The following is a 17,046-nucleotide window of genomic DNA, read 5'->3' on the forward strand; positions in this document are numbered from 1 at the left end:
CTATATCTTTTGATAGCTGGGCACCATCTGCTTTCTTCACCACATTTGCTTATTCACCCGCTTTGTCTTCAGCGGTTGTGTCGGGAAGGTGCCCTGCTCTACTCTTGATCGGTTATTTTTTTGTTTTTGTTATTACAATTCTACCATCAAAAAACATTATATATATATATATATATATCTTCTTGGTATGTATGAGGAGGCCAGGTGGTGTAGTGGTTGCACACTGGACTGTTAACTGCAAAATCTGCAGTTCAAAACTACCAGTCCCATGTAAGAGAAAGAGGAGGCTTTTTTCTTCGTCCATAAAGAGTTACAGTTTCTAAAACCCTCAGGGGCAGTTCTGTCCTGGCTTTATAGCATACCTATGAATCAGAATTGACTCGATGGCAGTTATTTTGGTTTGTGTCTGTTTGGGTTTTTTGGTACATATGAGCAAGGATTTATCATAGGAATATTGCTTGGAATGAAATTTCTGAGTGCATAGTTTCAGTTCTACTGAGGATGTGAAAGTACCTTCAAAAACACTTGGAAATGGTTTTCATTGTTTCACTCTCTCAGCAATCTCATGTATTTGACGAATCACATGGATAGGAAATGGCATATCACTGTCGTTTTCATTTGGATTTCCACAATTGCTAGTTTCAGTGAGCAATTTTCCATGTATCAGTAACTCGTGTTTCTTTTCTGTTTTACCTATTTACTGGGAATTTTTAAAACATTTTTATTGTGAATTGGTCAAGGTTTACAGAGGAAATCATTTTTCCTTTCAACAATTCATATACATTTTGTTTCATATAATTTGTTGCAAACCCACAATGTCACACCAGTGATCCAACTTCTCTGGTTTCCCATTTCCACTCCTCCTCCTTTCCGAATATTTCTGAACTTGGTCCTCGGGTAAATGCTGCCTTTTTACCCCAAGTTGCTGGGTAAGGAGCATATATCTCCCTAATGCTATTGTTTCCCGCGTGGACATGCATGTTCTGTGATTGAAAATTGATCCATGGGAGTGAATTTAGTTACAGACTTTAAAATCGATTAGGCCTATCTAGAGGGTCCCACCAGCCTCTAACCAGTAAGCCTGGTCTTTTTCATGACATTTGAGTTTTGTCCCACATTTTCTCCCACTATATCCAGGACTTTCTAGTGTACGCCTTTAGAGCAGTTGACAGTGGTAGCCACACACCATCTCATTCGGGTTTCGGAGTTCTAGAGTCGGATGCTCACCTGGTCCATTGGACTGATTGATTCTATGTGCACTCACTTTCCTCCTCGAGACCACTAGCTGCACCATAGATAGCCACCCCTTAGCTTCTACGCTGTGAATCACCTAAGTAGGATGGAGAACATTCTCTTTGTTCTATTTTATGCCAATAAACCTTTGTCTACGGTCATGAGCCCCAGGACAAGTGACTCATTCCTTTAAGATACTTGGTTGCATTCAAGACATTTTCATAACTCCATGATATTACAGCTTAGCTATGTATTTCATCATAGGTCAATACATATGTCAAACACACACACATGTATAGTCCTACTCTCCTTCCCTTCCTGTTCAGACTTCATGTCTATTCTTGCATCCCCTCATTGATCACCATTATTGCAGAATTGTGCCATTCGCGACATTTACCTTGATTCTCTTTAGCCTTTGCACTCCTTCCAGTGTCTTCCCTTGCAGCCATCAATTTTTGCTGAACGCCTTATTTTTGATGATCTCCTTTGTCTATTTCTTTCCCCTTCACCCAAGTCAATATGTATCTACCCTCGTGTTCGTTATTAGTCCTCCCTTGCCCTCCCGCCCCTAGGAAACATCCAAGAACTTATCTTTTGTGTGAAAACATTTTCTTGACTTTTTAACAATATTCTTCCTTTTCTGACTGACTAATTTCACTCAACATTATGCTCTCCAGGTTCATTCATGTGAGCTATTTTTCAGATTCTCCATGAGTTATTCTTTTGTTGTATTCCATTATATGCACGTTCCACAGTTTGTTTCCATTTCTTTCATTGATGAGCATTTAGATTGTTTCCATCTTTTTGCTTTGTGAATAATACTGTGATGAACATGGGTGTTCATATATCAATTTGTGTCACTGTTGTTATTTATTAGTGTGATTACTGGATCATGTGATTTTTCTGTTTCCAACTATTTAAATGCAACATCATTTTCCACAGTGGTGATGCAGTTTTACAAGCCCCAAACAGTGTACTGGGGTTCTGGTCTTTCCACAAACCTGCCAACATTTGTTGTTTTTTACTTTTGTAAACACTTTGCTATCGTTGCTGCATTTGGATTTGTTGTTTGGATTTGCAGGTCTTAACAGGCTAATAATTGTGAGCATTTGTCTTCTGTTGGTTGCCACCTGAATGTCTTCTTTGGTGAAATCGCTATTCATGTGACATGCCGGTTTTTAACTTGGATTATTTGTCTTCTCTTATTGAGGTACTGAAATGTTCTATCAATGTTAGACATTTGTCATATATCATGACCGAATTTTTCCCCAGCGTGTATTCTCTTTTTGCTTTTGGGGGGAAATCTTTGAGGTACACGAGTATCCAGTTTTCAGGAGGTCCCACTCAGCTAGTTTGTTTTCTGCTGCTTGTGTGGCATCAGGTAAATGGCATGGCACATCTAGGCCTTGTGTTTGTCCCTAGTTTCCGTTGATGGTATTTCTAGTACTGGATTTTACATCCAGTCTTTGACCCAAATTGAGTTCACTTTTTAATATGATGTGAAATATGGGTCCTGTTAAAAAATTTTAATTAAAGAAATATCAGTCGTGTTTCATTCTACAAATAAATATCCTATTCTTCAAGCATCATTTATCAGCGAGACTGTCTCTTTTCAACTTAATGAATTCTGGCTCTTCATCAAAGGTCAGCTATCCATAGATACATGGATTTTCTATTCTGTTCCATTATCTATGTGACTGCCATTATACCAGCAGTAGGCTGTGTGGATTACAGTGAATGTGTACTAGACTTCTAGGTCAGGAAATATTCCATTTATGCACATATATCTTGATTTCTTGTACTGCTTTATCATTTACTTGTACCAGCATTTGGCTTCTCTAGCACATTCTATGTCCTTCATCATTTGATGGCATTAGGTTAGGTTTCTTCATCTCTGGGATAGCTTCTATAACTAATATTGTTTCCCTGGTTGACTTTTCAAAGTTCTCTTGGTTAGTATAAATAAATCCAACTAATTTTTGTGTGCTAATCTTGTACTCTGCCACTTTTCAGAATCTTTCAATAAATTCCAGTAATTTTCTTGCTCAGTATTTGGAATTTACTATGGATAGGGTCATATCATTTGCAAACAGACATAATTTTACTTTGTCAGTTTGGATGCCACTTATTTCTTTTTTTGCCTTATTGCTCTGTGAGTTCCAGCACGTTGAATCCAAAAATCCACTCTCATCTAATCCATTCTAATTTATAGTGACCTTGTAGGACAGAATGGAACTGCCACTTTGCGTTTCTGAGGCTGTGGGTCTTTACGGGAGTCAATGCCCTCCTCTTTCTCCTGGAGAATGGTTGGTTGGTTTGAACTGTAGTTACCAACCCAAAGCCTAACCCACTGTAACACCAACGCTAAGAATTCCAGCACAGTACTGAGTACAAGTGGAGATGAAAAGCATCCTGTTCTCGAGAGAGGTGCTTCCTGTCCTCCCGTGGATGTTGGACAAGGGTTTTGTATGTATTCTGTTTGTTGAGCAATTTCATCAAGACTAGGTGTTAGATTTTGTACAGTGCTTTTCTACATTCATTGATATGATCATGTGTTTCTTGTCCTTTATTTATTTGGAGAACTATGTTCATTGTTTTTCTAATGTTGAATACTCCTTGCATAGATGGAATAAATTCCACTTGGCTATGATATATAGAGATGGAGAGATTGTATTGGCTAGGCTCTTGAAAATTATAGTGTCTATGTTCATAAGGGATATTGGCTATATTTTTCTTTTTTAATAATGTCTTTGCTTGATTTTGATGTCACGGTTATGTCTACTTCATAAAATAAATTCAGGAGTCTTCCATCTTTTTCTATAATCTAGAGTAGTTTTAGTAAACTTGCTGCTTTTTCTATAATCTAGAGTAATTTTAGTAAACTTGCTGTCAGCTCTTCTCTGAAAGGTAAAATTCACCAATGAAGCTGTCTGGAGAAGAATTTTTTTGTTGGGAGTTTTTAATGACCTAGTCCATCTCCTCTTTCACTCACTGTTGGATTGAATAAAACATGACCTGGCCCTATGCCATCCCCACAATGGTTGTCCGATGTAAGCTAATTGTTGCAGTCATTGTGTCCATCCAGCTTGTTGTAAGTCTTCCTCCTCTTTGCTGCCCTGCTGCTTTACAAAGCACGATGTCCTTCTTCAGAGATGGGTGTCTAAAGTACATGAGCTGAAGCCTCCCCAGTCTTGCCTTTAAGGAGCATTCTGGCTGTACTCCTTCCAAGACAGATTTCTTTATCCTTTTGCCAGTATATTATACACTCAATATTCTTCACCAGCACCATAGTTCAAATGCATTAATTCTTCTTCAATCTTCTTTATTCAATGTCCAACTTTCACATGCATATGTGAGACCATTGAAAATACCATGGTTTGGGTCATGCATAACTTAGTCCTCGAATTTTCATCCTTGCTTTGCAGCACACTAAAGAGATTTTGTGCAGCAGATTCAGGTGGCTGGTAACACAGAGTTATTTAATTATACTGGAGTTATGACATCTCGTTTAAAATTAAGGTCTATATTATAACAAATAAAAAATGTTTTGTTACTTTTACAATGTCACTGATACCGTAATGTATCTGTTAAACTAGATTTTGAATAATATTCAGTTGGAGAGAGAATTGAAAACAATATATGCACCAATATTTGAAGTCGATATACATTTGAGAACTCCTACTCAGAGTTGTTCACCAGAAGATTCTGAGGAAAACAATTTTGAAGCTGACAAGTCTTCTAGGAAATCAGTGATATATTTTGGAGATGATTTATCAGATGATAGTGAAGAAGAAGCTATAAAAGTCGAGAGATCAAAAAAATTCAGTTACAACCTTGAAGGACGCCTTTTAGGTAAGATGAATAGAACTATTAAGAATAGATAGAAATACCTTGCCAATCAGAAAATAACAAGTGAAAGAAACTTTGAATAGTGTATTATCGATTTATAGGTATCTGATTTTAAATTTTTTAAAAGATCAACAATGAGTCATTTACTGTGCATGTAAGCAACAACACCATTATTTGCTTTCATTTCTATCCAAATACGAATTCTCGTTGAGAGGGCCTGAGGATCTCTTCATCAGGATGAATAGTACTTGTGTTACTTGTTGGAGATGAAAACTCTCAGATGCCATCTCAAACCTCCTTCATCAAAATCACAGGGAAGGGGGTGATGTTACTGCTGGAATACTGCCGTTCGAATGACCTTGCCAGTTTATTCTTATGGTATTTGAAAAGGACTGGCATATATACATTTATCATTGTGCTAATATAAATGTCAATCTGTTTTCATTTTCTCTTTCTTTCAATGGTTTCTCATAGAAATGGAAATTGCAAATGAGCCTGAGAATAAATGCATGTGTGAAGCGTAAGTATTAGACATTTATGAAATTATAAGTAGTTGTACTTTATGTTAATTACTACTGTTATCTGGAATTATACTTTTATTTTTTCTCTCAGAACTGCAGAATTCCCTACAAATATCTGTATAGTTCCCAACAGATTGGAATTTTCAATAAAAATTCAAAATATGGTGACTAGTATTGAAAAATGTATAAGTAAGTATTTTTAACTTTTCCTTGCATACATTGTATTGATTAGTTGGTTGGTTTGTAGGACAATAAATGAGCACAATCCATAGAGTACATAAAATATAAAATAAGGAAAATAGCCCAAATCTTGGATATTTTCAGTAATGTATTCATGTTACATAGGATCCTTGCAGGAGTCCAGATGGCATAGTGGGTTACATGCTGGACAGTTCAAAACCACTAGCCACTCTGCAGGAGACTTTCTACTCCTGTAAAGAGTTAGTCTCGGTAACCCACAGGGTCAGTTCTAACCATTGCTGAGTCAGAATCAACTCTATGGCAGTGATTTTTTTTCATGTATAGGATCTCTGATTGCTGAATATCTTTTCTCAGTCTGTGGGCTCTCATTTTATTCTTTTAATAAAATCTTTTGATGGACACAAAGTGTTTTATTTTCCATAGGTCCCATTCGTCTATTTCATCTTTGACAGTGTGTGCTTCCTTTTTTATTTCTGGTAACCTGTGTAGGCCTCCTACCAGAGCACTTTGTCCTAATTTTCTCATTGATGATCCTAATAGCTTCAGATTTTACAGTTAGGTCTTTGATCCACCTTGAGTTTGGTTTTGTGCATGAGATGAGATGTGGGTCTTGTTTCATTCTTCTGCAAGTGGATATTCAGGTTTTCTCCAGTACTGTTTATTGAAGAGGGTATCCATTTCCTATTTACTGCTTAGTAGGCCTTTGTTGATAATCAGTTGTCTGTATGCAGATGTTTTTATTTCTGGGTGTTCTGTGCTGATTCATTGGTCTATGTATCTCTCATTATACCACTACCAGGCTGTTTTGACAACTGTGGCCGTGTAGTAGGTTTGAGGTCAGATAGTGTAAGACCCCCTACTTTGTTCTTCTTTTTGAGGAGTTCTTTGCTTATCTTGGGCTTCTTCCTTCACCATATGAAGTCGGTAGTTAGTTTTTCCATTGATTTAAAGAATGATGTTGGAATTTGGATCAAGATTGCATTGAATTTATAGGTTGGTTTAGGTAGTATTGACATTTTCACAAAATTGAGTCTTCCTAGCCACAAACTGGGATATCCTTCGATTTGTGTAGATCTCTTTTGGTTTCTTATAGTAGTGTTCTGTAGATTCCTTTATACAAGATTTTTATTTCTTTGGTTAAGTTTATTACTAGGTATTTCAGCTTTTGCATGGCTATTTTGATTGATATTGTTTTCTTGATGTCTCTTTTAGAATTCTCATCACTAGTATATAGGAATCCAGTTGATTTCTGCTTGCTAATCGTATATCCTGCTACTATACTAACCTCTTCAATTATTTCCAACAGTTCTATTGTGGACACCTTGGGATTCTCTCTCCATAAAATCATATTGTCTGAAAATAATGAAAGTTTCACTTCTTCTTTGCCCAATATTATTCCCTTGATTTCTTGCTGTTGTCTTATGGTTCTTCTAGGACTGCCAGCACAATATTGAATATGAGTGGGGATAAGAGACATCCTTGAGTTCCCTTATCCAATGGAAATGTTTTCAGCTTTTTTCCATTGAGTGTGGTATTGGTATTGGATTTTCATACATGGCCTTTATTGTGTTGAGGATTTTCCCTTCTATTCCTATCTTCTTAAGAGCTTTTATTAGGAATGGGTGTTGGATATTGTCAAATGCGCTTTTTTTTATCATTTGATATAATTATATGGTTCTTATTCTTTTTCTTGTTTATGTGGTTAATTACATTAACTGTTTTCAAACGTGTAATCATCCTTGCCTCCCTGGGATGAATCCCATTTGATCATATTGTATTATTTTTTTGATATGTTGTTGGATTCTATTAGCCAGGATTTTGTTGTGATTTTTGCATCTGTGTTCATGAGGGGTATTGGGCTGTTGTTTGCTATCTTGGTGGGGTCTTTGCCTGGTTTTGGTATCAGGGTTATGCTGGTTTCCTAGAATGAGCTTGGGAGTTTGCTGCCCTTTCTATATTCTGGAAGAGTTTGTGTAAACTTAATGTCAGATCTTTTCTGAATACTTGGTAGAATGCTCCTGCGAACCCATCTGATTCTGGACTTTTATTGTGGTTGGGAGTTTCCTGATGACCTTATCTGGTTTTCTTTCCTACGGGTTTATTCAAGCTTTTAATGTCCATCTGTGTTAACTTCGGAAGAGGGTGTTTTTCTAGATATATGTCTGTGCCATCTATTTTGTTGGAATAGTCTCTTGTCATATTGCATTATTCTTTTTATTTCTTTTGGATCTGTTGTGATGTCATCTGTTTCATCGCTAATTCTAGATATTTTGTCTGCTCTTTCATTTCCTTTTTTTTAAGTTTGCTAGCGATTTGTCCGTTTTGTTGACTTATAGCTTTGTTGATTTTCCATTGTTTTCCTGTTTTCCACTTCATCTATTTCTGCTCTAATTTTAATGATTTGTTTTCTCTTGCTCTTGGAGGGTTTATGCTGTTGACTCTGTTCTAATTGTTGGAGGTGTTGTGTTAAGGTGTTGAACATGATTCTCTCCTCTTTTTTTTCATGTGTGCATTAATTGCTATAAATTGACCTCTGGTAACTGCTTTTGTTGTGACTCATAGGTTTCGGTATATTGTGTTATAATTTTCATTTGTTTCTAGGAACTTCCTAATTTCATCTCTTCTTTGGGCTAATGCCCAGTCTTTTTTTAGTAGTGTGTTGTTGAGTCTCCAAGTGTTTATTTTTGTTTTTTAATTCTTTCAATAGTTGATTTCCAGTTTTATGGCACTGTGATCTGAGAGGATAGTTTGACAGATCTCTGTGTGTTTGAATTTGCTAAGGTTAGCTTTATGGCCCAGCATGTAGTCTATTTTAGAATATAAACCATGTGTGTTGGAGAAAAATGTGAGTTGTTTTGTTTTGCTGTTGGTTGGAGAGCTCTGTAAATATCTAGGAGCTTGAGTTGTTCTATTATGTTGTTCAGCTCTTCAGTTTCTTTATTAAGTTTCTTACCCATTGACCTCTCTTTCCTTGAGAGTGGTGTATTGACGTCTCCTGTTATTATTGCTGATCTGGTGATTTCTCTTTTCATCTCTTTGAGGATTTAGTTGATCTTTTGTTGTACACGTATATGTCTATTATGGTTATGTATTCTTGGTCTATTTACTCCTCGGAGTATTATGTAATACCCATTCTTGTCTCTCATGTTGTGTAATTTGAAGTCTATTTTGTCAGAGATTAATATTGCCAGCCCTGGGGTTTTTATGTTTATTTTAATTGCCATTAGCTTGGTCAAATTTTTGCCATCCTTTGACTCTGAGTTTGAGGTTTGTCTCTTGAGGGCAGCAGATTGATGGAGCTTGTTTCCTCGTCCAGCCTGTTACTCTTTGTCTTTTGAATGGAGTTTTTAGTCCTATGACAGTCGGTGTTATTAATTCTAAGTGTAGATTAGTCGCTAGCATCTTGTATTATTTGTACTTGATATTTTCCTTCCTCCCATGTTTTTTGGGGGGTGTGGGTTAGTGGTGGTGGTAAGTTTATTCATGTCTTTGTTTCTCGCTAGATCTGTATTATTTGGATACTGTTTTCTTTTTCTTTTTTAACTGTTTTCAGTGTGTTGGTTTCTGGGTGGTGTTGCGCCCTGTGGTGGTCTCATGTTTGAAGGCTGCAGTTGGTGATCTGACCATAATGAACTGGATAGTATTTTTTATTATGCTGGTTTTGTTTTTATGAATTCTCGAAGTATTTCCTTGATCGAGAATACATTTATTTCTCCTTCAAATTTGCTAGGTAGCTTTGCTGGATACAGGATTCTTGGATGGAAATTTCTGTCTTTCTGTGTTCTGAATATCTTGCTCTAACTTCTTTTCTGCTTGGTTTCTGCGGCGAGGTCTCAGCTGATTCTTAGCTCTATGTGGTTTTTCTTCTTTAGCTACTGTCAGGATTCTCCTTTTCCTTGAAGTTGGATAACTTTTTTTCTTTTTTCCAATGTCCAGGCCATGCAGAAGAGAGAAAATGATTATTTTCATCTCAATTTGCAAGGGTCTCATATATTTTAGCCCATGCGTATAACTGCTCATATCACTGACATGAAGTTGGATAATTTGACCATTATACGTCTTGCTGTATTTTTTGTTTTGTTTATTTGTCTTTTGGGGGAGGGGAGGTTGTTAATCTACTTGGTGTTCTCTCTGGATGACTAGCTACTCCTCCTTTATGACATATGGGAAATTTTCTCCCATAAATTCCTTTACTGTTTTATTTGTAGACTTGCTTGTTTCTTCCTGCTCAGGAATACCAATAAGCCTGCCGTTTTTCTTCATGGCATCCCACATCATCCTCAAGCCTTCTTCAGGTTCTTTTGCTTTTTTGTTTGATTGTTTCTCTCCTTTGCTCAAGTCTGCTTGGTTGTCTTCAAGTTTACTGATTCAATTTTCCTTTTCTTCCATTCAGTGACTCAGATCTTGTACCACGTGTTTTATTTCTGCTAGCTCGTTACTTAATTCATGAGTTTCCTTTGGGTTTGCGGTTATTAGTATCTCCATTTCTTCCTTTCTTTTTTGAACTGATTCCCAGATCTCCTGCATGGTCCTAAACATCATTCCCCTGTATTCTCTTTCTGGCAGTTCAAGGGCTTCTTTGTCTGTGTAGTCCAGTGGGCTTGTTGTATTTTGTACTTTGTTTCTCTTGATTTTTGTGTGGCAGCTGCTCATGGCTGTTGCTTGGGCAGCATAGTTGTCCAGCTGTAGATGATGCATAAGATTCTGGGGGGGGTGTATATGGGGAGGGGGGTCAGGTGGGTCTTTACATTAAAAGAGGAGAATCAGATGGGGCTGGAAGTCATATTGTGTGGAGCTGAGGAGGGAGTGATTTTTAGGTGGGTAGGAAGAACAGGAGATTGATACTCTAGAGTAGGTTTTAAGTGATGGTATTAATCATAAGCCTTCCTGTTAAATGTAGTGATTTTTGATGAATTAGAAGAGGGGATTATAAGAGGTGTGTTATTACTTGGTGGATTATGAGAAAGTGTGGCTCACTGAGGTGGGGGGAATGGAGTCTTGAGGTAATGGTAGTTGGGGTAGGTGAGGGGTATAATAAGAAATCTAACAGGGTCACTTATCGACTCAGTATATAATATAGGGAGAGGTCAGTCACCCTGCTATTGTACTTATAGCAGAAGGTGCTTATTTCAGTGGCACATCATTTCCCTGTTCTCAAGGAGGGAAAATCAAAATTTACATTGTGGATCAGTATTTAGGGCTCTGCACCACACAGTACTGTCTGCCCTTCATGACAGTGTGGTCACAAGGTAGAAATAGGCTATAGGAGTGGAGGCCCAAGGTGTAAAAAAGCTTCCAATCACTCCCAGTGTCTTTGAGAAATCTAGGTGGGGCAGAGGGAGCCCAGAGGTAATACTGAGATCTGGCTCCTCTGGTGGGAGAAGAGGCTTTTTCCCTCAAAAGAAAATAGTAAAAAAAATCTAAGATACCCTTGAAGCATCCAGGAAGTTCAAGTTGTGCTCCTAGCTAACCAGGGGTGAGCTTCCTGGTCAAGGTAGCTGGGGGTTTCTACCTGGCAGCCACTGGAGCTGTACTCTTCCCAGGAGGAATCAGGTAAGGGAATGACATGATGAAGACTCTTGTTCTGCCCACCGTGAGCTCTAGCCTGCAGGGGTCTGCAACAGACGAGGGCGAGGAAAGCCAGGTGCTCCAATTGAGGGGTGGTCTGACATGGTTGCAATGCCAGGGGAGAAGAGAGGGAGCTGGCCCCTGCTGCCCACTCACCCCACTGAGCTAGGGAAGGGAGGAGATTGCTCATGTTGTGAACTCAGCTGCATTCTCCTGGGCACCCCAACATTAGGGGGGGTGTCCTAAAATATTCCTGGAGTGCAGAGAACCCAGGTTCCACATATGAATTCCCAAAATTTTCCTCCTCACCTGATGATCTCTGGGCCACACAAGAGGAGTTCTAGGCAAGGTCCTCTATCTTGACGCCATCTTTCCAGGGTCCTCGCTCCTTGAATGTTTGTTGCCCATCCTTGAATTGTCTGTACCTGAACACCTCATCGTTTTCATTACTTTTGTTGTTGTTGTTCTGAAATATGTCTAGCATTTGAATTTTTAAGCATTTCTATTATGTGGTCATTTGCTACAACGCATAGTAAGGAGTTCTCGCTTCACATGCTTTCTCTAACCATAGCAAAATTATTAAAACTAAACAATTAGCATGACTACAACACTGGTAATAAAACTAGATCCTTTATTTGGACTTTCCAGTTGTTTCACTAATATTAATTACAGACCAGGTTCTCACATTGCATTTAATTGCCATAATTTCTATGTCCCCTCCATCTTTCCTTGTCTTTCATCATCTTGCAATTGAAGTGTACTGGTGGCGACTTTATAAATTATCTGTTAAATTTGGTGTCTGAATTTGTTTCTTGAGAATATCGAGGCTATCCATTTGGGGAAAGGATACCACAGCAGTTGAATGTTCTCTCCAGTGTATCACATGCCATGATGTTAATATGTCTTGTTCCAACATGTCTTGTTCCAATTTCAGTGTTTTGGTTAAAGGTGTGTCTTTAAGATTTGTCCATCATAGAGGGAGGGAGGGAAAAAAGAGGTGCTCAAATAGAAAGTAAATGTTTAGAAAATGATTATGGCAACATATGTACAAATATGCTTGAAACAATTGATGTATGGAACGTTATAAGAGCCCCCAATAAAGTGATTTAAAAAAAATTATCCATAATATAGTTACTGTTATCTAATAGATATAATTTACTGTAAAAAGATAAAAATTACTATACATAATTTACTATATTAATAAATATTTGGAAGCGGATACTCTGAGATTACTTTTTGCTTCCTCTCAAAAATTCACTCATCATAGGTGGATCTTGTCCATAGTAATTGTTCCTGTCGAATTCTATTTCTCTCATTTCTTATACATGTATTTAGTAGAATTATTCTGTAAGAATTCTTGTTCCTTTTCCACTTATTTATTTCTTCAGTTATTTATATGAATATGGACTCAATCTATATAAAGTTAAGTCAAAAATATTGCTACTGGAATTCCAGGATGTATGGGTTTATTATAAATAAAACATGTTTAAACATGTCTCTGTGATGAGTGGATAGCTACAAACAAGTTTTCTCAGTAATAGTCTCCTTAGAGTGCCCACAAAATAAAGTTTATTGAAAACAGTGATTTCAAAGGGGATCAATTGGACCAGTTAAATTCAACGCAGATAAGTCAGCTCAGAAGATTCTGATGGCTGATTTGGGGAATCCAAATGAGCTATCTTGATTTTCTTGAGGACACCTAATGATCGCAAGAGTGTATTGTGAAGAAGATTTTAGGAAATTGAAAATCGCATTGATGAGACATATACCAGGAATGTTGTGCTGAGGAACTTTTCCCCTCACATCAATGCATCTGGTTATTCTGCCAGGGTATCAAGGGCTGTCCGTTGCAAATTTCATTGAGAAAACTTACCTTGTATGCCCTACATCCCGATCTTTCCTCTTCACATTTATCCCACCAAATGCACAGGACTTTAAAAAGAAACATGGTTGACTCCTTGGAGGCTGATACAACTTGCAGTTTTGATGTGAAAAAATGAAGAGTACAAATTCTTTGCAACAGGGTTAGAGAGATGGAAATACCATCTTTAGAGAAATTATAGAACTAAATGGAGGATATACCAAGAAACAATTGCTTCACATATAGATATTTTTGTTTAATAAAGATTTTATAGCAATACTTTTAAAACTAATTTTCATATTTTATTCTTTGGGCTATAATACAAATTATTGTTATTTATTTTTCTGCTGGAATTGTTCCAGCTTTGTTCTGAAAAAGCAATTCTTTCAGGTTGGCACCTGTACTAGTTCTATGTGCCTCCATGTCTATTTGTGACCACCTTATTAGTTTCAGGCCTATGGTGAAGTGGGTTTTCTTATATGACTTTTCTATACATTTCTCTATAATTCCCACCAAGTGATTAGGGGGACACTATGCAAATATGGTGTGTAAAACACTGAAAAATGACAAATTGGTACATAGGCTTTTGTTGTATGACAATGTAGAATAAGAGGGCTTGAACCCTACCCAGCATGATTTGGACTGGATTGAAGGAGAAATATTTGCTAGACTAATCTCGCTACTAGCAATCTGGACTGGCACAGCAGTGGGAAAATATGTAACATTATGTTTGTCCCTCATAAGAGACTCCAAACAAAGGAATAATCTTCTGTCGGTTAAATTTTATCAGGAAATAGGAAGGGTAAGGTTGAAACAACTTTTGAACAACCTGACCAGATAGGATGAACAATTAAAACAGATGTGAATGCTGATTGCTGAGTAACCTCACCCTTCGGACTCCTAGCCATAGTTTAGGACTAATTGTAAATGACTGTTTGGGACTTGTAAAATAATTTGGAGGAAGAAGTTAATGCCTCAAACATGAGTGGGTTAATTGCTAGAAGAGCCAGGAGGTGGTCTAAGATGTAGTCAGCTACTTTTAGCCATAATCTCTTTTGTGGGTATTGTGAATTCTAGTCTCCATGCCTATAGTTGTAATCCTACTTTGGAAAGCGTTCTTTCTTATAGTCATGGTCAGAACTAAGGTGGGGTGGTTTTTGAGTCTCCACCTTACTGAAGGGCATGAATCAAGTCATCACCCCATTTTTCATTGGGGTATAGTCTGCTGACTATATTAAGGCTTATTAAACAATCTACAATATGCAGATGACACAACCTTGTTTGCTGATAAAGGATTGTAGCCTTCAGTCTAGATTACAACTCCATGTAAGGAAGACCAAAATCCTCACAACTGGACCAATAGGTAACATCATGATCAATGGAGAAAAGTTTGAAGTTGTGAAGGATTCTGTCTTGTTTTGATCTACAATCAATGCTTATGGAAACATTAGTCAAGAGATCAAAAGACATACTGCATTCAGTATATCTGCTGCACAAAACCTATTTAGAGTATTAAAAAGCAAGTATGTGACTTTGAGCCTGACCCAAGCCATGATATTCTCCATTGCATCATGTGCATGTGAAAGGTAGACACTGAATAAGGAAGACTGTAGAATAGATGTATTTGAATTGTGGTGCTGCAGAAGAATATTGAAAGTACCACGGACTGCTAAAAGGACAAACCCATCTGTATTGGAGGAAGTAAAGTCAGAGTGCTCCTTAGAGGCAAGCATGGCAAGACTTTGTCTTACATACTTTGGACATATTATCAGGAAAGACCAGTCCCTGGAGAAGGACATCATGTTTGCTAAAGTGGAGGGGCAGCAAAAAAGAGGAAGGCCGTCAAAGAGATGGATTGACACAGTGGCTGCAGCAATGGACTCAGACATGGGAACCACGGTGGAGATCGCACGGGACAGCTCAGTGTTTCCTTGTGTGGTGCACTGGATCACTATGAGTCAGAGCTGACTCGTTGGCACATAACAGCAACATGGTTTGGTGAAAGACAAAAACCACCCCTCATCAAAGAAATTCCTCTGCATGTAAGAGAGCCATCTCAGAAGCAGAGGGAGGGAAATTCCAGGGACCATCAAGGAAGAAGAACCACTCACAGAGTATGTTCAGGATCCCTGCCTAAAGTGAGAATAGCTGAGACCAGAGGCACTAGAGGCCACGACACAGGGACCATGGGACAGAGCAAAGGACCCATGCCCAAGACAGAGCACAGGGCTGCACCCCCAAAATGTAGGACCCTGAGACAGTGAGGTGGAGCAGCAAGTAGGGTTCCTGGCCCACAGAGGCAAAAGCCAAAGGATCACATGACTGAGAGGCTAAGGGCCAGAGAAAGAGACTTGGCTACTGGCTAAAAGAGGTGCTGTTGTAGACCTATGACTGTACCCTGTTTATTGATGCTGACATGTGGTGATCTGTTAGCTTCCCTAGTAAACCCCCATAATTCTGAGTTCTGTTTGTGAGTTCTATGTGAGCATTGCAACAAATTATTGAGCCCAACAGAAAAGTAGAGTGTCATGGGAGGAATGGTTAGTGTCAGAGTAAAGAAAGATAGAGGATGGAGGCATGTCTGACCTCTGCCTTGTGGCAAATGACCTTGAGCTGCTCTGGAGATGGACTATCCTTCTCCCTTGGGGAGCCAGAGGAGATTAGATGCAATCTCCAGACCTTTCTCGCAGGACCCCAGAAGATGCTCAGGGTCATCTGTTTTTTCCCTGTCCCAGCCATGGGATCCACTATTTCTCCAAGAGACCTTGGTTCCTGTAATTTTAGAAAGGAATTTAGAAACCGAGATCTAGGCACCAGATGGAGTAAAAAGGCCCAACAGCGACAACATCAGCAGTGTTTCCCAGAGTGGGTGATACTGCCCCGTTGGAGTTGCTGGCATAATCCAGGGTGCAGCGAGGGGCCTGAAAAAGCACATCCCTGTACTTTATCCTGGATTATGGGCTTTGGTACAAACGTTGTTAATTGCCAGAAGGATGGTGAATAATATTTGTTGCTGAAAAAGGAGTGGTAGACCCCCAAAATTCAGGAATTTATGAACTGTGGAATGTATATATGTATAGTAACTAACTCGTGCATACACACATCTTTGTATTTATATACTTACTGTAAAAAGTGGTGATGAATTTATCCTGATATCTCAGACCCCAGTTTAATACCTCAGGGTCAACACTAGCCCCTTTCTCCTGGCTGTAATAATCTGGCTCACATAAGCTATAATATATTTATATATTAGTTATATGTGTAAAGTAACTTCACAACTGCGACCCCAGTCTGAAGTTATGAGAAGCAAATGTGCCAACTAAATCACTGTGTTTATGTACAGTTCTTTGTAACTTTAACCTATAATTTTTAGTCAAAATGCTGTTTTTCAAAGTTACTTAGTCCTTACCACCCTCTATAGCGTGGTTACATGATTCACTTGCAATATACTTATTTACTGCAGTCTGTACTATATCTTGGGTTCTCCTACGGTCTGGCAATTAAAAAAAAAACAACCTTGCAGTCAAATTCAGTCTTTGTAATATACATTTTTATGGATTTTGACAAATGCACATTCCTATATCCATTTCACAATTTCATCCAGAACAGCTTCATCGCCCCTGAATAACCCTATGGTATACCTTTGTTGTCAAACCTCTTCATCCTTGTTCTGACAACCACTGATTTGTTTGCTGTTTCTATAATTTGGTATTGCTCAGAATGTCATCTAAATGTATATGTAATCTTTGGGGACCGGCTTCCTTCTCTTAGCAAAATGCACTTAATATTCATTCAAATTGTATGAATCAATAG

At 38.1% G+C, this 17,046-nt stretch overlaps 1 protein-coding gene across 1 annotated transcript in view; it reads left to right on the forward strand.

Annotated features, from left to right (window-relative positions):
• The window catches only part of DNAH14 (dynein axonemal heavy chain 14), a 387,990-nt gene that overhangs the window by 49,392 nt on the left and 321,552 nt on the right, over positions 1-17,046 (forward strand). The window contains exons 10-12 of the mRNA XM_030887822.2: positions 4,830-5,085; positions 5,557-5,602; positions 5,695-5,792. Coding sequence (XP_030743682.1) covers positions 4,830-5,085; positions 5,557-5,602; positions 5,695-5,792 — 400 coding nt within the window. The remainder of the gene's footprint in view (positions 1-4,829; positions 5,086-5,556; positions 5,603-5,694; positions 5,793-17,046) is intronic.

This window comes from Echinops telfairi, unplaced genomic scaffold, assembly GCF_000313985.2.
Source record: "Echinops telfairi isolate 266 unplaced genomic scaffold, ASM31398v2 ScPeMD7_7424;HRSCAF=8462, whole genome shotgun sequence".
In the NCBI taxonomy this organism is placed as follows: Eukaryota; Metazoa; Chordata; class Mammalia; order Afrosoricida; family Tenrecidae; genus Echinops; species Echinops telfairi.